Here is a 26,284-nt window from a genome sequence, read left to right on the forward strand (position 1 = left end):
GCATGATGGGAAGATTCATGGGAGCACAAGCAAGGTCTAGAAAATAAGCTAGCTGTCCAAGAGACATAGAAGGGACGTCTACAGTCAGTTAGTGTAATGATGCAGGACGAGGGCAATAACACTATCTGCTGACCTGACAGTAAGGCACAGTGCTCTGCTGCGTCAATCATTCATGCTGCTGAAAGAAAAACTAGATCTCTGATGACAAATAGCCTATATCGCTTTCCCCTTTCTTCACCTCCACTTCTGTCCTCTTCCTGTCAAGGAGAAAAGATGGTTTTTAGGTCTGGCACCGCTTTGCAGATAGATAGGATGTTCGCTCTTTAGCACCAGAGTGTTACACTACTTGCAAAGTCCACTATAGTGTCCTGTAGAAAGGGAACGTAACGGTCTTCACGTCTAGCAAAACGAAGCAAACCCATGAAGTCCAGGCTGCACAATGTCACACTGGGCTGATCGTTAAATCTGCTTCCGCATGATGCTGACGCTGCATACTAAAGTCTGGACGCTGCATACTAAAGTCTGGAGAGGTCAAACGCACACAGAAGCAGTGCTATCAGGGACGTCTTCAACGCAGCATGTAGATTCATGACTTGTAAATAGAGGAGGAGCTATTCTATAACTTATATACATATATTTGGTGCATGTTACACATTTAAATGAACAGCATTGATCAAGTCTTGGCAGCTGGCAAGCGCACAGCCAGTGCTGGGTTTGTATTGCATGTCGATCCACATGGTTTTGGTCAGGGCTTGTCCAATCCATCATAATGAAAGCGTCAGTCCCGAATCTTGTAGCCGGGCGAGCATTGTGCAGCTGAGGCAAAGAGAAAGCTTTTCCACTTGACAGCAGTGTGTTTGGTTCTTGTGCCTTTCCTTGCTGTATGTGTTTTATATTCTTGTTTGCTAAATTGCTTAATTTTTTTTGCATTCCTTGCTTTTTTTTTGTTTTTAAGACGGCTGGCTGAACGCCACCTCAGTCCCGTCTCGGTTGGGCTGTGGGCTGGGAGAATGAATCAACGTGGGCTTGAATGTACGGGCAGAATGCGTTCCTGCGGCCCCTCACTGTGTCTGCTGAGGTAACGAGGGGCGGAGTGATGAGGGGGCGGGGTTTGAGGGCTGCTGACGGCGGGGCGGTGAGGGAACAGGTGGAGGTTGGCAGTAGTCTCATAATTTCAGCTTTCCTGAGACGATGCTGCGATGGAGCTCCACATTCAGCTCCACATACTGTCCTTTAGTGCAGTCCAGGAAGTAGAGTTTGTCAGAGACGACGTTGGGGTCGAATCCCTCCCGTCGCATTTCTGTCTTCTGGAATTTAAAAGTCGCTGAAAGAAAGAAAGAAAAAACACACACAAGTAAGAAAAACTTATATTTATGCTATGCACTGGTGTCCTGCAAATTTTTTGGCTCAGTTATCTGTATTGCAGGGCTCTGAACCAGTTTAACGAATGAAAACCGGAAATGAACGAAATTTTGACAGGAACAGAACCAGAAACTAAATCAAATTTTATATTTCCGAACAGAATCAAAAATTTGTAATGGCCATTAACCGGTTAATAATGTTATTTTATCGTTCCATTAAATATTTGAAATTTGCTGTCAACCAATCACGAATTCCAGCAGTACGGCATACGCAAATGTGACGCTAAAGCCAACGAGTAAACTGTCCGCTCAGCTGTGATCTCATCATAGGTCAGTCTCAATGCACCGTTAGAGTTTATCTGAGGATAGTGTGAGATGAATTCAACAGATCACACGCACCTGCAGCCTTCTGTGAATGGACAAAACAGAAAAACTAACCCCTATAGGCTTACATAAAAAGGAATATAGGCATATACACTAAATATATTTCACTTAAATCATATTGACAGATTAACGAAACGAAAGAAAAAGTGTGCTAAATTACGGTTCATTGTGACACGTTCCAAAGTTTTCGGAAAGGAAAACGAAACAGCAGAGAGTAGTTTTCTTTATTTTGCAAAAGCTTTACAGTTGTAATTATTTTGCAAAAGCTGACAGCTTTGAATAATATCTTGCTTCTATATAACCAATCAGCTTTGGTACGACCATCGCGCTGACACAACATCATTTTGCTTTATTAAAGCCTGTTAATTATCAAAATAAAATAGAGTTAAAGAAACAAATAAAAAGTTACACTGCTCCATTGTACAAAATTTGTTGCGTTCAGCGCGACCGCGCCTCATAAAGCCGATGTGAAGGATGATGTTTATGTCGATGAAAGTACAAACACTATATAATAAATCATATTTTAGCATCCAGATACATCGGGAACATGGAAAAATTTGGATTCGTGCTGGATGAGAGATGCAGGCATCAGCTTCAGCTTAAATTAATTTGTTTTTGGATTGACGTTTTTAAAGCCTAAACTTGTTTTGTTTTCGAGAGAAACTAATAACTGTTTTTATAATGTTTGTAAACATTTTGTTTTAGACTACAAGCATTTTAGCCTTCATTATTTCGGAAAGTAATATGGCTAATAAAATGCGACGAGAGCCGCGACTTAAGTTTTTTTTTTTCACTCTCAAAACGCAATCTTATACAAGAGTTTGTTTTTTGTTTTTTTAAACAATGCAGCAAACATTTTTAAATATTTTAAAAATACTTTAATGTTTTTATTTTTTTATTTATTTATTTATTTATTTTTAGTAGCTTACATTTGGCCAAAATCTAGAGAAGATGATTCTGTATTGGCTGTGACTAAGTTATTGCGGGTTATTGGCTAACATTAGATCTCTATTCTTTCCTTTTCTTTTTTGAGTAAAGAAAACGCTGTACTTTATTATTATTATTATATTATTAGACAAATTATAGGCAAAGAATATTGTTTTTAAAAAACAACGTTATTAACCTGTCTTTCTTCCACCCGAACCAGTTTCGGAACGGTAATAATATCAGAGGAACGCAGAACAGAAATGTTAAAATATCGATTCTGCTCGGAGTGAACCGATTGAATTTTTTTTTCGTTTTCAAGCCCTGAACTGCACATATCAAGTTCAAGGGTCTATATATAAAATGATTCACGATTTTTTATAAACTTTAGATTTTGTTAGAGCCTTCGACTGCATATCTTCCACAACTGTCAAATTTTGGTTGAATTTAATATCTCAGAGAAAGGCTGCCCAAAAATGGGCAGATGTTGCAATATAACTTGCATTGTCTCATGAAACTCGCAGGGCTCACATTTATTTAATTTAAACTTCTGAAGTTTAATAACCACATTAGGCCAAATCATGAGTCTTTTTTTTTTTCAATCTCCTAAAATATTTAAAATTTCTGCTATACTATTTACTATATTTAAGACTTATGACCTTCATTTTAAACAAACTGAATTCAAGACATGTTAAAACTTTAAGGGCCTGTGGGAAGCCTCGTTATATTTAGAGGTCTCTTGAAAATGGCTGATAAACAGCTCTTTAAATCCCTTAATGGGAACAACACTTCAGATATGGTAGCAATGAAACGTTGCATCGTTAAAGGTGAAACTGAATAAATAACTTGATTAAGCCTAGACGAACTCTGAATATGTACATGTTGGGTTTCGTTCTAAAATACTATGGGACTGTTACTGTGTCTTTGCCAGTCTTACTCGACACTATTTATCAGACGGGGTCACACCTGTTTTGTTCACTTCTGGTAGGAAGCGCAGAAACACGGGCCGGGCATAGGGTGGCAGGGCCTTCTCCAGGTCCTGGCTAAACTTCATCAGGTCTGTGCTGTGCTCCGGGTCTGCTATAGCTGCCATCCCTGCCTTGCCTTCAGCACCTGAGGAAAAACATCCATATGCATCACTCAAGGTCCTGTAATCAACCTCAGAGGAAGCCAGACCTATAAGCATAAAGAGACACTGAGTGACCATAAATTAAAATAAGCGGACTAAGGACTAATAATTGTTTGGTCAGGTCATATGTCACTGGTCCAAGGACAGAGATCTATGGACTACTGCAGACGGGGAGAGACACAGTGCTGTGTTACATTACTGCACTGCTTCTCCTAAATAAAGGGTTTTATTATTATTATTAAGGGAGTTACATGAACTGCTTATGCAGTGCAAAAATAGGTTGCATTCTCAGCATTGCCACAAAAAGTGCTACAACAGCCATTTGTGTAAAATCTTCTCTTCTGAAGTTTTCTCTTTTACTTTTAGTAAGCAAGTTGGTAAAAGTTAAACTAACTATTAGGTCTGGGTACTGAAAAATGTTCATATCGACAGATTAGATTCATTTTGATATATATATATATATATATAGTCGTGGCCTAATGGTTAGAGAGTCGGACTCCCAATCGAAAGGTTGTGAGTTTGAGTCCTGGGCCGGCAGGAATTGTGGGTGGGGGGAGTGCATGTACAGTTCTCTCTCCACCTTCAATACCATGACTTAGGTGCCCTTGAGCAAGGCATCGAACCCCCAACTGCTCCCTGGGCGCCGCAGCATAAATGGCTGCCCACTGCTCTGGGTGTGTGTTCACAGTGTGTGTGTGTGTTCACTGCTCTGTGTGTGTGCACTTCGGATGGATCTATTAGGTACAGTACATGGCAAATGATCTCAAGGATAAAAAATCTATTAGCTGTAAAATATGCATGCCACAGTCAGTTACTATTTTACTATAATGCCAATGGTTAAAATGAACTGATCTGTATACAAACACTTAAAATGACACTCAATGACGTTTTTATAATGATAAAGTTATAATACTAACTTTATAATTAAATTGTTCGAAATATAAACATTTTTAATGGTGGCTGCCATAAAAACTTGACTGTTATTCAAACAGAAATCTTAAAGAAAACAGTAAAAATTATAATGAGTGTTTTATATGGTGCATATATTCAGCAGTTTTGTAAACGTGTCGTTACGTGACATTGTTTACAAGATGTTATAGCGATGTGAAACACTGATTTGGGTGATTTTAATAAGTCGTACTCTTTCTTTTAACATATCCCCTGATGGTAATTCATGTTTGTTCGGGCTGTAACTGCTATTAAAGCCGAGGAGAGGATCAGTTTCACGTGTGCGTCGCGCTACAGCGATCTGTCACTCCACACTAAACAGTGCAAACGCGGTATTTATTGTAATAAACGGCCTACACTGTAATAAAATGGACAGAATTTGAAATCTGAGAATTTGTTTCATATCAAAAGTAACAAAGCACAACGCTTATTGTGATTTATTGGATGGGAGGCTACAATGTTATGTTCATTATCTGAACACTAGATAACGCTAGACTAATCTATTCTTGGGATTTAAACGGGTCATGAGCTGAGAAATCAAAATGTTTTGACATTTAAGAGTTTCATTTAAGTTTCAGAACTCAAAACATTTTTGTTTGTCAAAAAACAGCTTATACTGATGTCAATCTGCCACAAAGACACATAATGTGTTCTGTTTGCTTTTGACGCGACATGTTACAATGCTCGCCGGTGAGCGCCAGTGGGCGGGGCCTGTGGTGAGAAGATGAGTATTCTGCCTTTTTCCTGACTCCAGTAGATGCAGTCTTGTGTGTATGTGTGTGTCTGATTCTGCTAACGTCAAAGCTAATTTCAAAATCTTACGTAAACCGTTTTCTTGCATTGTTGGTATCAATTTGCATGTAGACCCTTAAAGCATGTTGATGGTTAAATCATGTTCACACACTCATCTATATGTTACAGACCCATAGCTAAAGATCTGCTGATGACTCTGTTTTGAAGGTGAAAGAGTATTTTTTGGCCAGCAGTATCAAATGTACAGAGCTATATTCAGCACTCTGCTGCGATTCATTTATAGATCTATTGTAAGCAAAACCGGAGCTAGGCCAAGAGAAGAAGACTTTGGCTGTGGATTCCCAGAATCCTTCAGGAACTGCAGCAGTCAGCTTCGTTTAAATTAATTACTCTCTTCTCCACACACTGGCTGAGCACTCAATGATTCATGACACTTAAAAACTCAGAACACTTAAAGGAACAGTTCAGCACATGAAGACTCTGCACACTCTTTACGTTCACAACATAATTTCAGCTTGAATCTTAGATCATTATTTTGTCAATTAGCCATGTTATATTAGGCAACATAATTGCAAAATGAACCTCTTCAGCACAAAACCACTGCTGAGGTTTATTTTCCATCCACTTGAAAACATTGATGAGATTTTCTAATATGGGATGAAATGTGATTGGTGGGAAAACAAACATAGAGAAAGACAAACAGAAAAACAGAAAAGCCGTGTGATTACCTGGCACCTCCACTCCATACACCACCACATCTTTCATGTCCAGTAGGCGGCTCAGCGTTCCCTCCACCTCAGTGGTGGAGACGTTCTCTCCTTTCCAGCGGAACGTGTCTCCTGTGCGGTCTTTGAAGTACATGTAGCCGTACTCGTCCATCTCCAGCACGTCTCCTGAGAGAGCAGAAGCCAGCGGCTATTATCCAGCTGAGCGCATGGAAGTAAGAGTACGGCTGTGTAGAGCGTTTCAAAATACTATACCTGAGAGATAGGCACTATCTCCCTTTTTGAAGACATCGTTGGCAACCTTTTTATTCGTGGCCGACTGATTGACATAACCATCAAATCGTCTCAGAGGGTCATTCTGAATGATTCGGCCAACCAACTGACCAGGTTCTCCTGAGAAACCAAATAAGAAAGTAGATTTTATAAAAGACTTTCACACTTTCTGTAGTGGCTGACAGATTTTTATTTTGACAGTGCCAAGGATGTCAGTGCCTGAATGCATAAGAACAGGAGCTCTAATTCTCAATCCTCATTAGTTTACTGTTTTTATTTAACATTTCTGTTTAATTAATTATATATGTACTGTATAGAAAAACTGCATTATTTGATAAAATATGATTCCTAGAAACATAAAAGTTAAATGTAAATATAAGGAACAGCTGGAGGACCAATTTGCAACTTATTAGGTCAATTGGCAACAAGATTGGGTATAAAAAGAGTCTCTCAGAGTGGCAGTGTCTCTCAGAAGTCAAGATGGGCAGAGGAACACCAATTCCCCCAATGCTGTGGCGAAAAATAGTGGAGCAATATCAGAAAGGAGTTTCCCAGAGAAAAATTGCAAAGAGTTTGAAGTTATCATCATCTACAGTGCATAATATCATCCAAAGATTCAGAGAATCTGGAACAATCTCTGTGCGTTAGGGTCAAGGCTGGAAAACCATACTGGATGCCCGTGACCTTGGGCTCTTAGACGGCACTGCATCACATACAGGAATGATACTGTAATGGAAATCACAACATGGGCTCAGGAATACTTCCAGAAAACATTGTTGGTGAACACAATCCACCGTGCCATTCGCCGTTGCCGGCTAAAACTCCATAGGTCAAAAAAGAAGCCATATCTAAACATGATCCAGAAGTGCAGGCGTTTTCTCTGGGCCAAGGCTCATTTAAAATGGACTGTGGCAAAGAGGAAAACTGTTCTGTGGTCAGACGAATCAAAATTTGTTCTTTTTGGAAAACTGGGACTCCATGTCATCCGGACTAAAGAGGACAAGGACAACCCAAGTTGTTATCAGCGCTCAGTTCAGAAGCCTGCATCTCTGATGGTATGGGGTTGCATGAGTGCATGTGGCATGGGCAGCTTACACATCTGGAAAGGCACCATCAATGCTGAAAGGCATATCCAAGTTCTAGAACAACATATGCTCCCATTCATATGTCTCTTTCAGGGAAGACCTTGCATTTTCTAACATGACAATGGCAGACCACATACTGCATCAATTACAACATCATGGCTGTGTAGAAGAAGGATCCGGGTACTGAAATGACCAGCCTGCAGTCCAGATCTTTCACCCATATAAAACATTTGGTGCATCATAAAGAGGAAGATGCGACAAAGAAGACCTAAGACAGTTGAGCAATTAGAAGCCTGTATTAGACAAGAATGGGACAACATTCCTATTCCTAAACTTGAGCAACTTGTCTCCTCAGTCTCCAGACGTTTGCAGACTGTTATAAAAAGAAGAGGGGATGCCACACAGTGGTAAACGTGACCTTGTCCCAACTTCTTTTGAGATGTGTTGATGCCATGAAATGTAAAATTAACTTATTTTTCCCTAAAAAGATAAATTTTCTCAGTTTAAACATTTGATATGTCATCTATGTTGTATTCTGAATAAAATATTTAAATTTGAAACTTCCACATCATTGCATTCTGTTTTTATTCACAACTTGTACAGTGTCCAAACTTTTTTGGAATCGGATTTGTGTTTATATATATATATATATATATAGTAGTGGTGGGCCATTATCGGCGTTAACGTGCTGCGTTAACGGGATACTCTTATCGGGCGATAAAAAAAATATCGCTGTTAATCTATTCTCAAAGTTGGGTTGGGAGCTTGGTCTATACTAGTCGAGCTATGATGACTTTCACCTTGATATTTTAGCGCAGATGTACAGTCGTGGCCAAAAGTTTTGAGAATTACATAAATATTAGTTTTCAAAAAGTTTGCTGCTAAACTGCTTTTAGATCTTTGTTTCAGTTGTTTCTGTGATGTACTGAAATATAATTACAAGCACTTCATACGTTTCAAAGGCTTTTATCGACAATTACATGACATTTATGCAAAGAGTCAGTATTTGCAGTGTTGGCCCTTCTTTTTCAGGACCTCTGCAATTCGACTGGGCATGCTCTCAATCAACTTCTGGGCCAAATCCTGACTGATAGCAACCCATTCTTTCATAATCACTTCTTGGAGTTTGTCAGAATTAGTGGGTTTTTGTTTGTCCACCCGCCTCTTGAGGATTGACCACAAGTTCTCAATGGGATTAAGATCTGGGGAGTTTCCAGGCCATGGACCCAAAATTTCAACATTCTGGTCCCCGACCCACTTAGTTATCACTTTTGCCTTATGGCACGGTGCTCCATCGTGCTGGAAAATACATTGTTCTTCACCAAACTATTGTTGGATTGTTGGAAGAAGTTGCTGTTGGAGGGTGTTTTGGTACCATTCTTTATTCATGGCTGTGTTTTTGGGCAGAATTGTGAGTGAGCCCACTCCCTTGGAAGAGAAGCAAGCCCACACATGAATGGTGTCAGGATGCTTTACTGTTGGCATGACACAGGACGGATGGTAGCGCTCACCTTTTCTTCTCCGGACAAGCCTTTTTCCAGATGCCCCAAACAATCAGAAAGGGGCTTCATCGGAGAATATGACTTTGCCCCAGTCCTCAGCAGTCCATTCACTATACTTTCTGCAGAAGATCAATCTGTCCCTGATGTTTTTTTTGGAGAGAAGTGGCTTCTTTGCTGCCCTTCTTGACACCAGGCCATCTTCCAGAAGTCTTGGCCTCACTGTGCGTGCAGATGCGCTCACACCTGCCTGCTGCCATTCCTGAGCAAGCTCTGCACCGGTGGCACTCCGATCCCGCAGCTGAATCCTCTTTAGGAGACGATCCTGGCGCTTGCTGGACTTTCTTGGACGCCCTGAAGCTTTCTTTACAAGAATTGAACCTCTTTCCTTGAAGTTCTTGATGATCCTATAAATTGTCGATATAGGTGCAATCTTACTAGCCACAATATCCTTGCCTGTGAAGCCATTTTTATGCAACGCAATGATGGCTGCACGCGTTTCTTTGCAGGTCACCATGGTTAACAATGGAAGAACAATGATTTCAAGCATCACCCTCCTTTTAACATGTCAAGTCTGCCATTCTAACCCAATCAGCCTGACATAATGATCTCCAGCCTTGTGCTCGTCAACATTCTCACCTGAGTGAACAAGACGATTACTGAAATGATCTCAGCAGGTCCTTTAATGACAGCAATGAAATGCAGTGGAAAGGTTTTTTTGGGATTTTATTTTTTGGGAGTTAATTTTCATGGCAAAGAAGGACTATGCAATTCATCTGATCACTCTTCATAACATTCTGGAGTATATGCAAATTGCTTTAATAAAAACTTAAGCAGAAACTTTTCCAATTTCCAATATTTATGTAATTCTCAAAACTTTTGGCCACGACTGTATACCTAGCCAAATCTGTAGGGGGCGAGAACGAATCTTTAAACCTGTGTGTATGCCTACTGTGAAATTACTACATCAAACATGATGTGCTAACATGGATGCAGCTGAAGCCGTCGGGTTTGCTTCAGGGACATTTTTTTTAAGCTTTTTTTTTTAAGCTTCCCAATGGAAACTTCAACAAGACGCACGCCTGTTTCACACATAATCCGTCTGCAGTGTGTATGCAGTCCGTGTGCGTTTCGTATGTGGTGCTGAAGCAGCACAGGCTCATACTCATTGTGCTTTCACACAGCTCCTGGAACGCACTGACAGACCGCAACCGCGCGAACGCTTTGCGAAACTGTTTGCACCTTGTACAATGTGGAATTAGTTTACAGCTTTCTCAAGCAGTTTGTGATGTATTTTGGAAACAGGAGATGAGCCCCTGGTCTAATGCACCACCTGTCTTGAGAAACCCATTCTCAAAGACTTAACGTTACTTTTAGTCATTATTTTATTTGGGTAGCACACATATTCTGAATGCCTTTGGCAGAATTCAAATAAACCATTTTAATCTAGATTAATTCCAAGATTACAGTGAGATTAATCTAGATAAAAATTTTTTATCTATGCCCACCACTAATTTATACACACACACACACACACACACACACACACACACACACACACACATATATACATATATATACAGTACAGACCAAAAGTTATGACACACCTTCTCATTCAAAGAGTTTTCTTTATTTTCATGGCTATGAAAATTGTAGATTCACACTGAAGGCATCAAGGGCTATTTGAGCAAGAAGGAGAGTGATGGGGTGCTGCGCCAGATGACCTGGCCTCCACAGTCACTGGACCTGAACCCAATCGAGCTGGTTTAGGGGTGAGCTGGACCGCAGTCAGAAGGCAAAAGGGCCAACAAGTGCTAAGCATCTCTCGGGGAACTCCTTCAAGACTGTTGGAAGACCATTTCAGGTGACTACCTCTTGAAGCTCATCAAGAGAATGCCAAGAGTGTGCAAAGCAGTAATCAAAGCAAAAGGTGGCTACTTTGAAGAACCTACAATATGACATTTTCAGTTGTTTCACACTTTTTTGTTATGTATATAATTCCATATATAATTCCACATGTGTTAATTCATAGTTTTGATGCCTTCAGTGTGAATCTACAATTTTCATAGTCATGAAAATAAAGAAAACTCTTTGAATGAGAAGGTGTGTCATAACTTTTGGTCTGTACTATATATATATATATATATATATATATATATATATATATATATATATATATATACACACATACATACATATATATATATATGTATATGAATGATATCATATATATTGGCTTTTTATCTGCAGCCTGCTCTATCAGCTTCTCACCTGTCATATTTCTTCAAATGTATTTATATAGCGTTTTTCATAATACACATTGTTTCAAAGCAGCTTTACAGAAAATCTTGATGTTAATGTTTATAATATCTTAAGATCTTCATGCCTTATTGTCGCATTTAGCATATTAGTGCTGAGATGATTATAATTACACTTTAAGATGATATAAGCAATTAAGCAGTTGAGATTTGCTATATATAGTATATATCCCCTTATGTACTGTACTATACAAATATACTGTAAGTATGCAGATTAAGTTGTACATACTGGTATATGAAGAGTTGGGGCGATAATATGGTTACAAATCAGATAATTAAGATTAGTACGTATTGCTTTATGTGAGTATATTCTATGGTTGCAACTTATGTAAGATGTTTTATATATCCAACTTTAATATATCACTTATAACCAGGCAGCTAAGTTAGTCAAAAGAAAATTATTGTGTACTGTATGTATCGGGTTAAGGCTGAATAGACAGAGTAGTTGTGTAATTCATTACTAATTATTAATTTGTCCATTAATTCAAGCCTTTGCACTTAATGAGATTGAGCGAGTACTGTACCTGGACCACATGGGATACAGACTCCATCCGGTCCTCTGATGAGCTCCATGGTCTCCTCGTCCACTTTGACTAAGCGGATGGGGTAGAAGAAGGGCAGGATCCGGCTGTTGAATCCACAGGCGCCCGTCTGAAGTCAAAACAACATGTTACAAAATGAAACCGGTCACAGCATTTCAATCAGCACCTTCAACAGCTCATAACCACCTGTGCTTGATTACTGAACTTCTTGTAGATGGCCTCATAAAAATATTGGTAATACACAAAGCACTGCTGCAACTCCTATAGTATGCATCCTTTACCACCTTCATTATCCACTATTGTAGAGGTTTACAACTGGCTGTTTACAGACACTCCATCTAAAGTGTGTTTCGTCAGGGCAGACCTTGTTGTCGAAGTTGCCCAGGCTACAGTTGCACTCGGTGGCGCCGTAGAACTCTGCGATCTGTGGGACGTTGAAGCGGCTGGTGAATTCCTCCCAGATGGATTGACGAAGGCCGTTACCGAGGGCCATGCGGACCTTGTGTTGGTGCTCCGTGTCCCTCTTCGGCTGATTCAGCAGATAGCGGCAGATCTCGCCAATGTACTGCACGATCTGAGACATAAAACCAAAAATGACTTTTCTAAGAAGCTCCACTTCTATGGAAAACAGTAATACAATGTAATATAATAAACAATCACACAACTTCAACAGTAAAGCTGTGATCTGGAAGTCCTGGATATATTTAATGAATGTACTATACATTAAATATGGTTTGTTCGCAAAACTGCCATGATCTTAATGGTATGCTCTATTTAACCATTTAAGACCTTATCAGTAGGTGGGTTTCCTGTCAACAGCTTGTGTTATGACTTGTGTAGGGCAGGAAGAAATTCACAGAAAGGGGCAAAGTCACGTAGTCAGTGACAGAGAGATTATTAACAGCAGTTGTCTGTGTGGTTATTAATACATCGGTCAGGATAGGCAAACGCTCGTTTCATTCATCAACCTCAAATGTGGCTTATCATCTGAAACATGTAGGCCTAAGTACTAGCATCATTACATGACCGCTCGCTAGGGCTGCACGATATTGGGAAAATTTTTTTATTTTTCTGCGATATATATTGCGATATGAAATCTAATCAAATTTTTTCTTACAAACAAAAATGGGGTGAGCAGATTTACATTCTCATTTTAAATGATTTAAACATCGACACCATTGTGTCAATTGATTAATATGCGCAAGGGAGAGAGAGCAAGACAGCGCTCATGTTGTTTGAAGCGCTCGCTCGCTCTCTCTCTCTCTCTCTCTCCCTCTGTCTCTCTCTCTCTCTCGCGCGCTCTCTCTCTCTCTCTCTCTCCCTCTGTCTTTCTCTCTCTCGCGCTGTACAGACCAGCTCTCTCTCGCGCTCTCTCTCTCTCGGGCTCTCTCTCTCTCGCGCTCCCTCTCTCTCGCGCGCGCGCTCTCTCTCTCTCTTTCGCTCTCTCTCTCTCTCTCTCGCGCGCGCGCTCTCTCGGGCTCTCTCTCTCTCGCGCTCCCTCTCTCTCGCGCTCCCTCTCTCTCTCACGCGCGCTCTCTCTCACGCGCGCTCTCTCTCTCTCTCCCTCTGTCTTTCTCTCTCTCGCGCTCTCTCTCTCTCGCGCTCTCTCTCTCTCGCGCTCACTCTCTCTCGCGCGCGCTCTCTCTCGCGCGCGCTCTCTCTCGCGCGCGCTCTCTCTCTCGCGCTCTCTCTCTCTCGCGCTCTCTCTCTCTCGCGCTCTCTCTCTCTCGCGCTCGCTCTCTCTCGCGCGCTCTCTCTCTCTCGCGCGTGCTCTCTCTCGCGCGCTCTCTCTCTCTCGCGCGCGCTCTCTCTCGCGCGCTCTCTCTCTCTCTCGCGCGCTCTCCGCGAATCACATTCGTCAAGGGCCGGGGAGCAGCTGGTCTGTACAGTTTTGTACAGAAGTGGCCTGTACTGAAGTGTTTGTAAGAAGTGTGGAAGCTGAAGAGTAGCGTGCTCACTGCATGAACGTTAACTTAAGAGGCACAAGTGTGATTATTTGCATTTAACTTAAACTTCTCCAACAATTTTGGTCATAAAAATAAGAGTAATGCTTCTTTTGTTTCAGTAAAAGGTCCACTTTCATTTGTTTGCACCAGTGTTGGGGAAATTTACTTTTAAAAGTAAGGCATAAAAATATTGCGTTAATTCCTAAAAAGTAACTAATTACGTTACTTAGTTACTTTTTATTGAAAGTAATGCGTTACATTACATTTGCGTTACTTTTAAATCTGGGCTGGGCTTGATTGTTTGCTTTTAATATAAAAAGTTGTATTTTTGGCAAATGTAAAAACCCTTTCACATCAAAAGCCTCAGGCTGAAGGAAATGTAAATTCACGTCTTTACAGTAGAACACAGTTAAACACTCTTCAGCAATAAAAAAAGAAGAAATGTTAGTTTATCTTGTGTAATTTTTGTTTATTAGTATGGTTGAATTAGATCTTTGAAGATCAACAGCAAATTGGTTAACACATTTGGATTTAATACATAAAGGATATTTGTATTATTTAAAATTTAATTATTGCAGCTTTGAGTCATATTCTGAGTTGCTTTCAACTATTTTTATTAATTTTGAGGAAAACTACATTTAAATTTTTTGGAGTGAGTTAAATGAATTAATGTATGTTCACATTTCTTCTAGAACTAAAGTAACATCTTACTCCCGATTTCTCTCAACAAGGGGACAGGAGATCTTTCAATCAATAAATTGGAAAAAAGTAACTGGCGTTACTTATTTGAAAAAGTAACTCAGATTTTCTTGTAAATTAAAAAGTAATGCGTTACTTTACTAGTTACTTGAAAAAAGTAATTGATTACGTAACTTGCGCTACTTGTAATGCTTTACCCCCGACACTGGTGTGCGCTCACAATAACAAAATGTTGTGCTTTTGAAAATAATGAAAAAAAGCAAACATGGTGTACTTTCTGCCGTCTCGGCCTCTGTGAGCTTAAGAGAGTTAAAAAAATAAAATAAAAAAAACACAAAAAAAATATTTGGACCTGACACTGTGCTCGCCTCACAGACATTAAAAATATATCTATCAAAGCGAAATGTCTACTTTTAAATGAACCAATTCAAATGGAAAACAAAAGTTTGGATACACCTTCTCATTCAAAGAGTTTTAAAACAATATAATTATTATTACTAATGTTGAAAACAGATGTGACGCTTCATATTTTGGGGTAAATTGTGATGCATATTGTCAAGATTCTTTGATGAATAGAAACTACAAAATACCAGCACCTTTTGTAACATTATAAATGACTTTACTGTCACTTATGACCAATTTAATATGTTTTTTTTCAATAAAACTGTTAATTTCTTCAAACATAAAAGCAGTATATTCACCCAGCATTAAATGCAATCCATCACTCACTGTGCAGTTGTATTTGATGCAGTCATCCCAGAACTTTGAAGCGCTGAACTTCTTCCTGATCACCACAGTCATTCCATGGATCAGACACTGACCGACTCCCACGATGTTACCTGCCAGAGAAAACAACTCTGACCTTAGCCAGCTTAAACAGTAAAATATCAAACTAAGCAATTGGACACAAGTCATAGGACCTTGTGTAGACACCCATCAAAACAAACCACACAACTGTCACACAGGAAGTAGCCTAAACCAAACTCTGTGACAGGAAATGCACATATGATGAAGGTGTAGAGCAGCCTGTGTTCAGTGATGTACCTGCTGAGTGGTAAAGTGGTAAACAGTCATAAAGCACATCCTCAGACTTCATTCTGAAACCATAGTACACCAAGGCAGCCATGCGGTAATACCTGAGGGAGGAATGCAGGAAAAACTGGGTGAAAAACCAGGAGCTCGATTCACTGAGAGAGAAAAAAAAAGAGGGAGAAAGCAGGGAAGGACCGACTATGAGAAGTGGAGATGTTAACATTGTCACACACTTACCGACTGTGTACAACAATAGCAGCTTTTGGCATCCCAGTGGTTCCTGATGTGTAAATGTAAAAAAGGCGATCTAGAAGAAAAGAAGAAGAAAAAACTACTAAAAACCAACGGTTATGGGATTTTTAACATTGTTAAAGTGCCCCTATTACGGATTTTTTAAAATAACCTTTCATGCAGTGTGTAACACAGCACAGTGAATTAAAACATCCTGGAAAGTTTAAATCTGAAAGTGCAACATGTATAAAGGTATTGTCTCTCAAAAGAAAGAGTCGACTCTGAATCGCTGAAACAAGTCGTTTTTAAAACGAATCCCAAGCCGTTTCATGTTGAGGTCAACATGAACAATTAGCATAATGCCCGCCCACTTGTTAGTCTTTTTGCATTGGTCTGAATGAAAATGCTAATTAATTATTTGCCACTAGGTGCTGCTTTTGGAGTGTAAAAATATTGTTTTCCCCGGTAACACTGTACACAAAGCAGCTGTGCTCACAAATGCTGCTTTATCAGGCATTACAAACGAGATGACATGAAAATGAGACCAATCACTGCAGATTAGCCTCATGCAAAGGAAGGGTTTGGAAAAAATTTATTGTTGAGCGAATCGTTTGGGAGGAAAAATAAATTCATATTATAAGACAATGAAAGTGTTTTTTGACCTTGCATACATGCCCACCTGTTGTTGGGACTCCCAAAACCAAAATATGAACCTTTCATTACCCATAATAGGGGCACTTCAAAGGTCTTTTTTAAGATAAATGCAACAATAAAAAAAAGAGTATTATTTTAGTATAACTGAGCAACAATTATAGTTTTTATTAATATAATTTTTTTTTTTACACTTTCTATTTTCATTTTCATTTTAAATTAAAGATTTAGTAACTTTGTTGTGTTTTTGACATTTTTATTAGTTTTACATTTTTTATTTCAATTTTAGTTTTAGCTATTTTAATATATCAAGTTAAAGTAAATTAAAAACAGAAATGTTGCCTGGGCAACTAGCTGAAAAGAAAATACATTTTAATTTTAGTTTAGTTACATTTTATTTTATACCAAGAAATTTTTTTTTTAATGGTTTAGTTAACTATAATAACTCTGAAAGGAAATATTCAGGATCAGTTTAATGTTAAATGTAAAAAATTATTTGCAAATATTTATATAATTTCAAGGTGACAGAGTGACTCTGTCGTCATCACTGTGACAGGAGTTCACAGTGATGCATGTTTTAACATGCATTTTTGTGTTTTGTTTTTAGGCCTTGAATGATTATAACTTGATTATAACTTTGTCTGTTTTTCTTGCCTGTGAAGCTGCAATCTGGTTGTCTGGGCTGGTTTGTAGAGGTGGCCTCCAGCAGCGGCTCGAGATGCTCTGTGCCTTCAGGAGCCCGTTTAGGCTCCCATTCTCCAGAGCAGAAGAGCTTCACAGTCTTTCCCATGGAGCTGTGCACCTCACACATCGCTGAGACAGTGAAAGAGCGGGAGAAACAGATGAAGTCACCATCACAGATACAAATAATGCAACAAAACGAGACTAGAAAACCCCTCATAGGAAGCACAGGACAAACAAACGGCCGGAAATGTGAAATCAATAAGAAACAAAGCTGACTCAACATGGCATGCTTCATGAGTCAGTTTTCAATTAGTTAAGAGACAACTAGCAAACTCGATTTCATTAGGATTTGACTGTGGTTCATGACCTCTGGTGCGAATCCTCTTTGGTGCAGTGATGTTACTCACAGATACCTCTGGCCATAATAAATCTGAACTCTGCGCTACTCATTCATTAGTTTCTCTAGAGTACATGCAAACTTGCATTTGTGGTTTACGGGGACTCTCCATGGGACACCTTGCAACTACGATGCAAATAAACAGTATAACAAATATAAGAAACAAATTACATTTGTGCATTACTTTTTTCATCTTACATCTAAACAGAAGCATTCAAGTAAGAAAAACAAATAGGCTAATCAAATGTAAAAAGCCCTTTAGTGTATTCATTATAAATAAACATTATTAAAACTAGAAAAGCAGTTCAATAAAAGGGCAGCGAGCGATTCCCTCTATCTTTTATTGTTAGATTAACATTAATGAGACAGTCGGCCTATATATGAAGACCTATGTAATGTTACACATCCGATATTTTTACATAAAAGTTAGTTAATCAAATATTCAAGATCATTTTAGGTGTTTAATTACTGTTTGGAGCATTGGGATCGCTAGACAATGGCTTAATGAACTCATTTTTGTTTTTTTTTAAACCTCAAATACGACACTTTTTCACTTTTTTTTTGCCTTTAGCTCAAAATTAGCCCATGTGCATTCACAGTTTGCCAGCACAGGTCACAATTTTCCTAACGAATTAGTTTTTTTAAATTAATTTTGTAAGGATGTAACAATTTACTCAACTCATGATTCGATTAACGATACTGATTTCACAATTTGATTTTCTAATTTTTTTTTAAGACAAATTATAAATGAAAGATGTCCTTTTATTATTGCTTGGACAAAATGCAGCACATTTTTTTGTGAAACAGAAATTTGTCAAATAACAAAACTAAATTGAAATTTTAAAACAAACCCCAAGTTTGAATTTGAAAAAAAAGTCTTCATAATCAAAGACTTTGCTTGTGGTGGTCTTTCCATTCAAAACTATAGGCAGCCACTGCATTAGAATCACAATCCGAACAAAGATGCTGAACACATGCAGCATGAGCAGTTTGTAATCTACAAGAGATTGTCATTTGAACTTTTAAATCACAAACAGAATGCTCTGACTTCAGTTCTGTGAAACTATTCTACATAAAGTCAGCAGAAGCTGTGAATGAGCTGCAGATGCACTCTCTGACAACAGGTGGCGCTTACAGAACAGCAGATACAGCGTTTCCTTGGTTACCGCTGTAAACAAAGCAGCGCATCGCTTATAAACACTATTTTAATATGAATTATACAAGGACGAGATGAAATCATCTAAACTTTTATAAAGACCGTCAGTTCTCCTCAGAGATACATTCATATGAACTCTCACCCCCAAATTTATCGTGATTTGTTAAACATCTTAAACGATTTGAATCATCACATATTTATATCGATTTTCAACCAGTTCACGGTGAATCGTTACATCCATACATTTTAATGAATCGGTTTGTTTGAATGGTTAAAAAAAGGGGTCAAATTAATTCCCAGTGCACGGTAACATCTTCATTTTCAGGAAATAATTTGTGGAATTATTTTTGAGAAATTACTTAATTTTCCCAACAGGCAGTGATGCAGAGTGACAAAATGCTACTTGAGGTAGCACTAAGAAGTTTGATTCCTTTCATTGAATCAGTTTGGATGGTAAAAAAAAAAATATTCAGACAGTACAAGATTCCAGTACAGACATTTCATTTCACACATTCATCTTTCAGAAAATATATTTTACAAATTTTAAATGTAAAAATTCAAAACTTAATTAAAGTAGCGATGTAGACCAAATTTGATTTGTTAGTGAATTTTTTTAGGCAGTTCATGCAATTGCCTGCCACTGACAAATATTGCATTTGAAAGTAAAAAATGTAAAGATATATTTCCCCCATAAACAGCCTTAGTGTAGTTCGCAAAGTTTTTGTTGGTAGTTTCTGGCATAGTTGACTACTTTATGAATGCAGCTTGGGAAGTGACAGTTTGAACAGTTTCCTCATCACTGATAACTCTCACAGCACTTCTTCTTACCATCAGTCAGCTCACTGCCGAACACCACGGCTTTGGCGTTGGAGATGTTGACACAGTGCACCAAAGCCTCCAGTCTCAGGTTGAAGTTGATGAGAGCTGCCTCCACTCCGATCTTTGCCATGCCCAGCCAGAGCCCCACGTACTGAGAGCGGTTCTCCATGAACAGAGCGATCACGTCGCCGTCCTTGAAGCCCCTCTGGAGCAGAAGGTTAGCCACGCGGTTGGAGTACTTGTCAAGCTCCTTGAAGCTCCATTTTTCACCTGTTCCTTCGAAAATCAGAGCCGTCTTGTCACCATATTTCTTGACGGACTTGGCAAAGAGTTTGGGAACGGTGTTGCGCTCACGGAGGTGCTTTTTGACATTGAGTTTTACCCTCAGCAACACACTGGCTGCACTGTAAAAGAGCACATTATGAAATAACATTATGACTCTGATGGATTATTCTGGGCAAGTTCTTTAAAACACCTCCTTTCAGCTTTGTGTAAACTTCAATTTAAAAGAACGGTTTTCTATTGCAATATATTTTAAAATGTGATTTATTTCTGTGATCAAAGCTGTATTTTCAGCATCATTACTCCAGTCTTCAGTGTCACATGATCCTTCAGAAATTATTTGAATATACTGATTTTGCTGTTATAATGTTGAAAGCTTAAGCTTCACATTTTTTTGGAAACTTTGATGAGTAGAAACTTTAAAAGAACGGGGTTTATTTAAAAATTTGAATTAATGAAACGTTATGAATGTATTTTACTGGGATTAAAAAAAGTGTTCTTGCAGAATAAAGATATCAAGTTTTTTTTAAATCTTACTCTACCATTTAAAAGTTTGGACAAGGACAATGGTTTAAAAAAAAAAAAAAATATTAATAAAAATAAAAAAATAAACAGCACAAAAATCTGAAATTTAGATAAGAAACTCATGGCCTCAAGATAGTAACTCGTGGCCTCAAGATAGTAACTCGTGGCCTCAAGATAGTAACTCGTGGCCTCAAGATAGTAACTCGTGGCCTCAAGATAGTAACTCGTGGCCTCAAGATAGCAACTCGTGGCCTCAAGATAGTAACTCGTGGCCTCAAGATAGTAACTCGTGGCCTCAAGATAAGTAACTCGTGGCCTCAAGATAGTAACTCGTGGCCTCAAGATAGCAACTCGTGGCCTCAAGATAGTAACTCGTGGCCTCAAGATAGTAACTCGTGGCCTCAAGATAGTAACTCGTGGCCTCAAGATAAGTAACTCGTGGCCTCAAGATAGTAACTCGTGGCCTCAAGATAGCAACTCGTGGCCTCAAGATAGTAACTCGTGGCCTCAAGATAGTAACTCGTGGCCTCAAGATAGTAACTCGTGGCCTCAAGATAGTAACTCGTGGCCTCAAGATAGCAACTCGTGGCCTCAAGATAGTAACTCGTGGCCTCAAGATAGTAACTCGTGGCCTCAAGATAGTAACTCGTGGCCTCAAGATAAGTAACTCGTGGCCTCAAGATAGTAACTCGTGGCCTCAAGATAAGTAACTCGTGGCCTCAAGATAAGTAACTCGTGGTCTCAAGATAGTAACTCGTGGCCTCAAGATAAGTAACTCGTGGCCTCAAGATAGTAACTCGTGGCCTCAAGATAAGTAACTCGTGGCTTCAAGATAGTAACTCGTGGCCTCAAGATAAGTAACTCGTGGCCTCAAGATAATAACTCGTGGCCTCAAGATAAGTAACTCGTGGCCTCAAGATACTAACTCTTGGCCTCAAGATAGTAACTCTTGGCCTCAAGATAGTAACTCTTGGCCTCAAGATAGTAACTCTTGGCCTCAAGATAGTGAAGTCTGACACATGGACCCTTTGTTATTAAACTGGACCCTGTAATGTAGTGCAATGTAATACTTCACATTCTGTGCAATATTCTCTGTTTTAATATTCAGTGTAATATAATTTGCTGCAGTTCTGCTTCTATTTATTTACTAGTACTGTTCATCACAATCAATTCAATTCTGTAAATACAGAAATGTAAATCTTGTAGGCTGCATATCCACAGTCCTTTATAATTCTTCTTCATATTTTATAGCACGAGTTACTTATCTCGAGGCCACGAGTTACTTATCTCGAGGCCACGAGTTATTTAACTTGAGGCTACGAGTTACTTAACTTGAGGCCACGAGTTACTATCTTGAGGCCACGAGTTACTATCTTGAGGCCACGAGATAGTTATAATTTTTTTTTGACAAAGTGGGACCAGAGGGGCTCCATAGAAATGTTTCTTGAGCAGTAAATCATTATATCAGAATGATTTCTGAAGGATCATGTGACACTGAAGACTGGAGTAATGATGCTGAAAATACAGCTTCACATCACAGGAATTAAATAATTTTTTTATATATTCACATAGAAAACTGTTATTTTAAATTCTAATAATATTTTACATGAATACAGTTTTCAGTGTATGTTTGTTATCAAATGAAAGCAGGCTGGTTATCATAGGGAACTCCTTTCAAATAAAATTAAGAAATCCTAACTTTTGACCGGTGATGTACTTTCCACTGTTGTGTAGGTTTAATGCGCATGATCATACGTTTAATGGTGATGGTGGTGATTCTGGCCTCATCAACTTCTTGCTTCAGTAACAAATAACAAATCAGTAAGTGGCAGAAGTAGTTAGTGTGGTGCTTGAGCGAACACAAACACTGTCACGTTGCTAAAAGCAGTGACCCCTGACCCAAAAGAGCTCTTACATCCACTAACAGCCAGCCTAAAATCCTTCGTAATTCCCTTACGGTGTAATCAGGGCTGTCGATACGATAAACCCACACCTCCAGGACCTGAAGAGGAACTCAAGTCTGAATTTCACCAAGTGACAAAACTGTGATTGTTAGCAGAGGTTTTGCCTTGTTTGCAATTCAACAGCAAACACAGAAGTTCAGTTTTTAAATGAAAAAGAACAAACTCCCTGAAAGCCTCATGATGACTCCATTCACATTTCAAAACCTACTCTTTTTAAAGTGAAAACCAGCTGAACCCGCCAGGAAACCCATTTCAACCACTTGTTCCCCTTAACAAACACACAGCTTGTAATACAGGAATGTGCGGTTGTGTTTGCTGAGGAACTCCTTTTACAAAGGGAACAGGTTCATGTACTACATGATCGTTATTCACAAAACCACCTCCTTAGACAGAAATCAGACTGCATTAGAAATGTAAACTGATATTTCCTACTAACACACTACAGCAAAAGATAGAAATAACTGACTTACAACCATTTTTATGTTGATGAAAATACTAATGGCTAAGACTTTTGCACAGTACTGTGTAGATTTCATGCTTAAAAGGATATTGTAAAATCAACTTACTGCAAATCGCGGTATATGGTCTTTGAAAACACACAGAAAGACTTCCATCCTCCAGAACCCAGGAAGATGATCACAATAATTGGCAGGACCTGTAACCAGGGCAGGCCTGTGAACAGCCGGAGAGCGAAGAGAAGAGCCGTGGAGCACGCCAACCGCAACATCCTAACACACAAACACATCGACATCAATCCTCAATCCTGGGTTACTGAGTTCAATTTTATCTGACCCGTCTGATATACAAAAGACATCGTTCACTGATAAAAGTTATTATATAATCACTAGAAACCTGATAATTACAAGCGCTGATGTGCAAAACTCTGAGAGATTCGGAGATTAACACAAGATTACTCTCTTCATCATATCAAGAGCAGATAGTTGGTGAAGAACACAGATCTTTGACCTTGTGAAAGTATGTTAAAGGTACACCATTATCATATCATCTGGGAGAAAAAAAAATGAGTCAGGCGCTGCAAGTTAGGTTTGAAAATGTGTTTGTTAGATTTATTGTTTGCGTTGACATATGTAGTTTAATACTGCTGTTCATCGCGTGTTATACGGATATCGTTAGCTACTGTATTCTGATTGAAGGTAACCCTTATTGACAGCTCTGATGCACACTGTGTAGCATGCAGATGGATACAGATGATCAAACTGTGACAGAAATGTAAAATGTTTATTATTAAAGTGCTCCTTTAAATTAAAACACACCGAAGCTTTTCTAGGCCTTTAAAGAGACCTGTAAAGTAACTAGGGTGGATTGAATGTCAGTGATGCAAGGCAACAGAGCTATTTGATCTGAACTATCCTTCACGACAGCTCATCTGAACGCAGTAGAAGCATCACATAGTGCACCTATATAGTGGAGACCGGGGCTAGTTGTCACACAGCAAAGTAGGATAAAACAAGGGTTTTATCACTGTAACTACGTATAAGATTATGAATAGGAAGAACAATTGCACAAATGTGGGTTTTTGTAAATTGGTTTCAAACATCTAATTAAAAATCATTTAATAATTATTTTATTTTCAGCAAAATTTTCCTCAAAAACGATTTATATATATATATATATATATATATATATATATATATATATATTTCTTGCCACAGCAGTTAGATAATACACATTGCAAAACACTCTGGAATACATCCTGGTGCGAATTTAGATAATATGTAATGATTTAAAGTTTATTATGAGTATTTTGATTTATTCAGAATTATACAGTTTGTTAATTTATCCATTTCTGCTTTCTGATAAGTTTGTGATCTTACCAGTTTTTTTGTTTTATGAACTGCTTTTGGTGTTTTTTGGTGCTTCATTGTTCAAATTTAGCTGAAAAGCCATTAAATAAGCTTCCCATTGTGACAGCTTACGCCATATAATAAGAACAATCAGTATAGCTGCGATCATAGGCATACACACACACACACACACACCGCCGCAGCGGGCAAATCCTACAGTGCGCGTGTCTATCGTGAGGGATGCTGAGGAGAATCCGTCTGTTCAGTCCTTCAGATAAAACGATAGACGTGCTGTGGGAGCGGATGGATATGAAAGCATTGCAGAATAGCCGCCATCATCATCAAGCGAAGGTTACCGCAGAGCCCTGACTCGGTGCATCAACCCGGAAATCTGAGGAGCACATTGGTAGTACAGCGCTGTAGTGACTCGTTTCCGCGAATCGGCTCTTTCGAACAGCTCGTTTCAAAGAACCAGTTCAAATCAGCAATTCAGCGATACTTTTATACCATTATTACGCCACCACACGGTGCTTAGTTCACAAATCTGCGTCTACAGTAAACCATACCAAGGTTTTCATCTCTCAGTTGAAAGTGTTTTAAAAGGTTTATTCTAAAAAAAACTCTGTGTCGAATGTGTGTTGATAGAGCTGTCTTATAGCTAGGTGGCAAACATAAAAAAAAAAAACATTTGATCAGTTGTCTGCTGTTTTAGGCTCACTGTGAATCAAATATGTCCAAAGGGCAACTGTCAGTTTAGTGAGTCGGACAGCTATTGAGTCCAGATCCGCTCGATTCGTCAGTCCGATGGATGACTCGGTTCAAAGGATCCGATTCAAAAGAACGAGTCGCTCACGAACCGGACAGCACTGCAGTACACCGAGGTTCACTCTACTGTAAAAATCACGAGATACATTATAAGAAATTAACGCAGGCAGGCGGCATATTATATCAAATGTTTACACGACCAAGCGTAAATATATCAGTCTCGCTCGCGCTGCGTTTACGTTATATCGAAAAGCCCAGTGCGGATATATGGCATCCTATTCCCTTTATACTGATTTTGATCTATTAAATTATTACCTATGGTACCACATCTATCAGCCAACACGAGCTATACACAGTGTATGCTGATGTTATTGTAAAACTCGGTAAATGCATCTTTAACTGGCAGCTGACAGCTGCGATCAAGACGATTAATGATACAGGAGATTCCGGTTATGGAAAGTGGTTAAAATATTGGTAATATAGGTGTCTTTGTTCTGGGAAATACCTCGATTTAGGTCTCCGTTGTCACAATAAGGTGTGTGTTCTGGTAGAAGGGGTTCTGTGGATCCCACCTTGATCGGCTTAAACCTCACCTGCGCTGAACGACACACGGCCTCAGAGCCGCGGCTTCTCCTCGCAGACTTTGCACCCGTTTATTTCATTTTTTCATTCTTATCTGTTCTCGCTTTCATTGTAACGATGGCTTGTAGCACTGGTAATTCAAGTGACCTTATAATTTTCTTACTTCAGCCCGCCTCCTCTCTATTCGCCGGTGTTCTGTGTGATTGACAGCTCTTTGAACCAATCGGAGCTCTGCCGTATCGCGCAAGAAAGGCGGGGCTTAAAGTCCTGTAGAGGAAATGTGTCCCAGCCAGCGAATCATCACGGCAGCTTCCGCCCGCTAGCAGCTCCGCGGGACCATGAGGCATGATGGAGGAGGAGGAGGAGGAGGGCTATAGTGTCAGATATCTGCACATCTGCTCGCCATTGTAAAGGCGAAAACAGATGTTTGCGAAAATTAAAATGATATAATGTAGATGGCAGTTCAAACGTGTTAAGAGGCAGGCTTTTTTTTACTTCAAATTAATGCATTGACATGACATGGAGACAAGGATGATCTATTTATTTAAAATGAATGAATTTCGGAAGCGTTCAGACACTGCTCATCAAAATTGCTTTGGAAAAATGTGCGGATTATTATCTATCTTTAGATGCAAAATCAGATTGACCATATTTTCCTTTATTAATGTGTTTCTGTTTTTATTATGCACAGCCAGTACCAATTATTGTACCTTAAAAATCGAACTATCTTTCTTCTACAAGTAATTATCAGCCCTGACACTCACTGACGTCACAAATGCCTCAAATTACTTTTAAATGAATCTAT

At 39.0% G+C, this 26,284-nt stretch overlaps 1 protein-coding gene across 1 annotated transcript; it reads right to left on the reverse strand.

Moving 5' to 3' along the window:
• Positions 1-511: 511 nt before the first annotated feature.
• On the reverse strand, positions 512-25,664 carry LOC132132994 (long-chain fatty acid transport protein 4-like). The gene is made up of 13 exons (XM_059545651.1): positions 25,403-25,664; positions 22,894-23,055; positions 19,566-19,960; positions 17,155-17,313; positions 15,856-15,925; positions 15,631-15,722; positions 15,316-15,425; positions 12,306-12,515; positions 11,924-12,050; positions 6,480-6,617; positions 6,228-6,392; positions 3,636-3,782; positions 512-1,324 (listed from the first exon to the last, which is right to left on the reverse strand). Exons 2-13 carry the CDS (start codon positions 23,052-23,054, stop codon positions 1,167-1,169), a joined length of 1,932 nt encoding a protein of 643 aa, XP_059401634.1. The 5' UTR covers position 23,055; positions 25,403-25,664; the 3' UTR covers positions 512-1,166.
• Positions 25,665-26,284: the final 620 nt, after the last annotated feature.

The sequence above is a fragment of the Carassius carassius genome, chromosome 49 (assembly GCF_963082965.1).
Source record: "Carassius carassius chromosome 49, fCarCar2.1, whole genome shotgun sequence".
Classification (NCBI taxonomy): domain Eukaryota; kingdom Metazoa; phylum Chordata; class Actinopteri; order Cypriniformes; family Cyprinidae; genus Carassius; species Carassius carassius.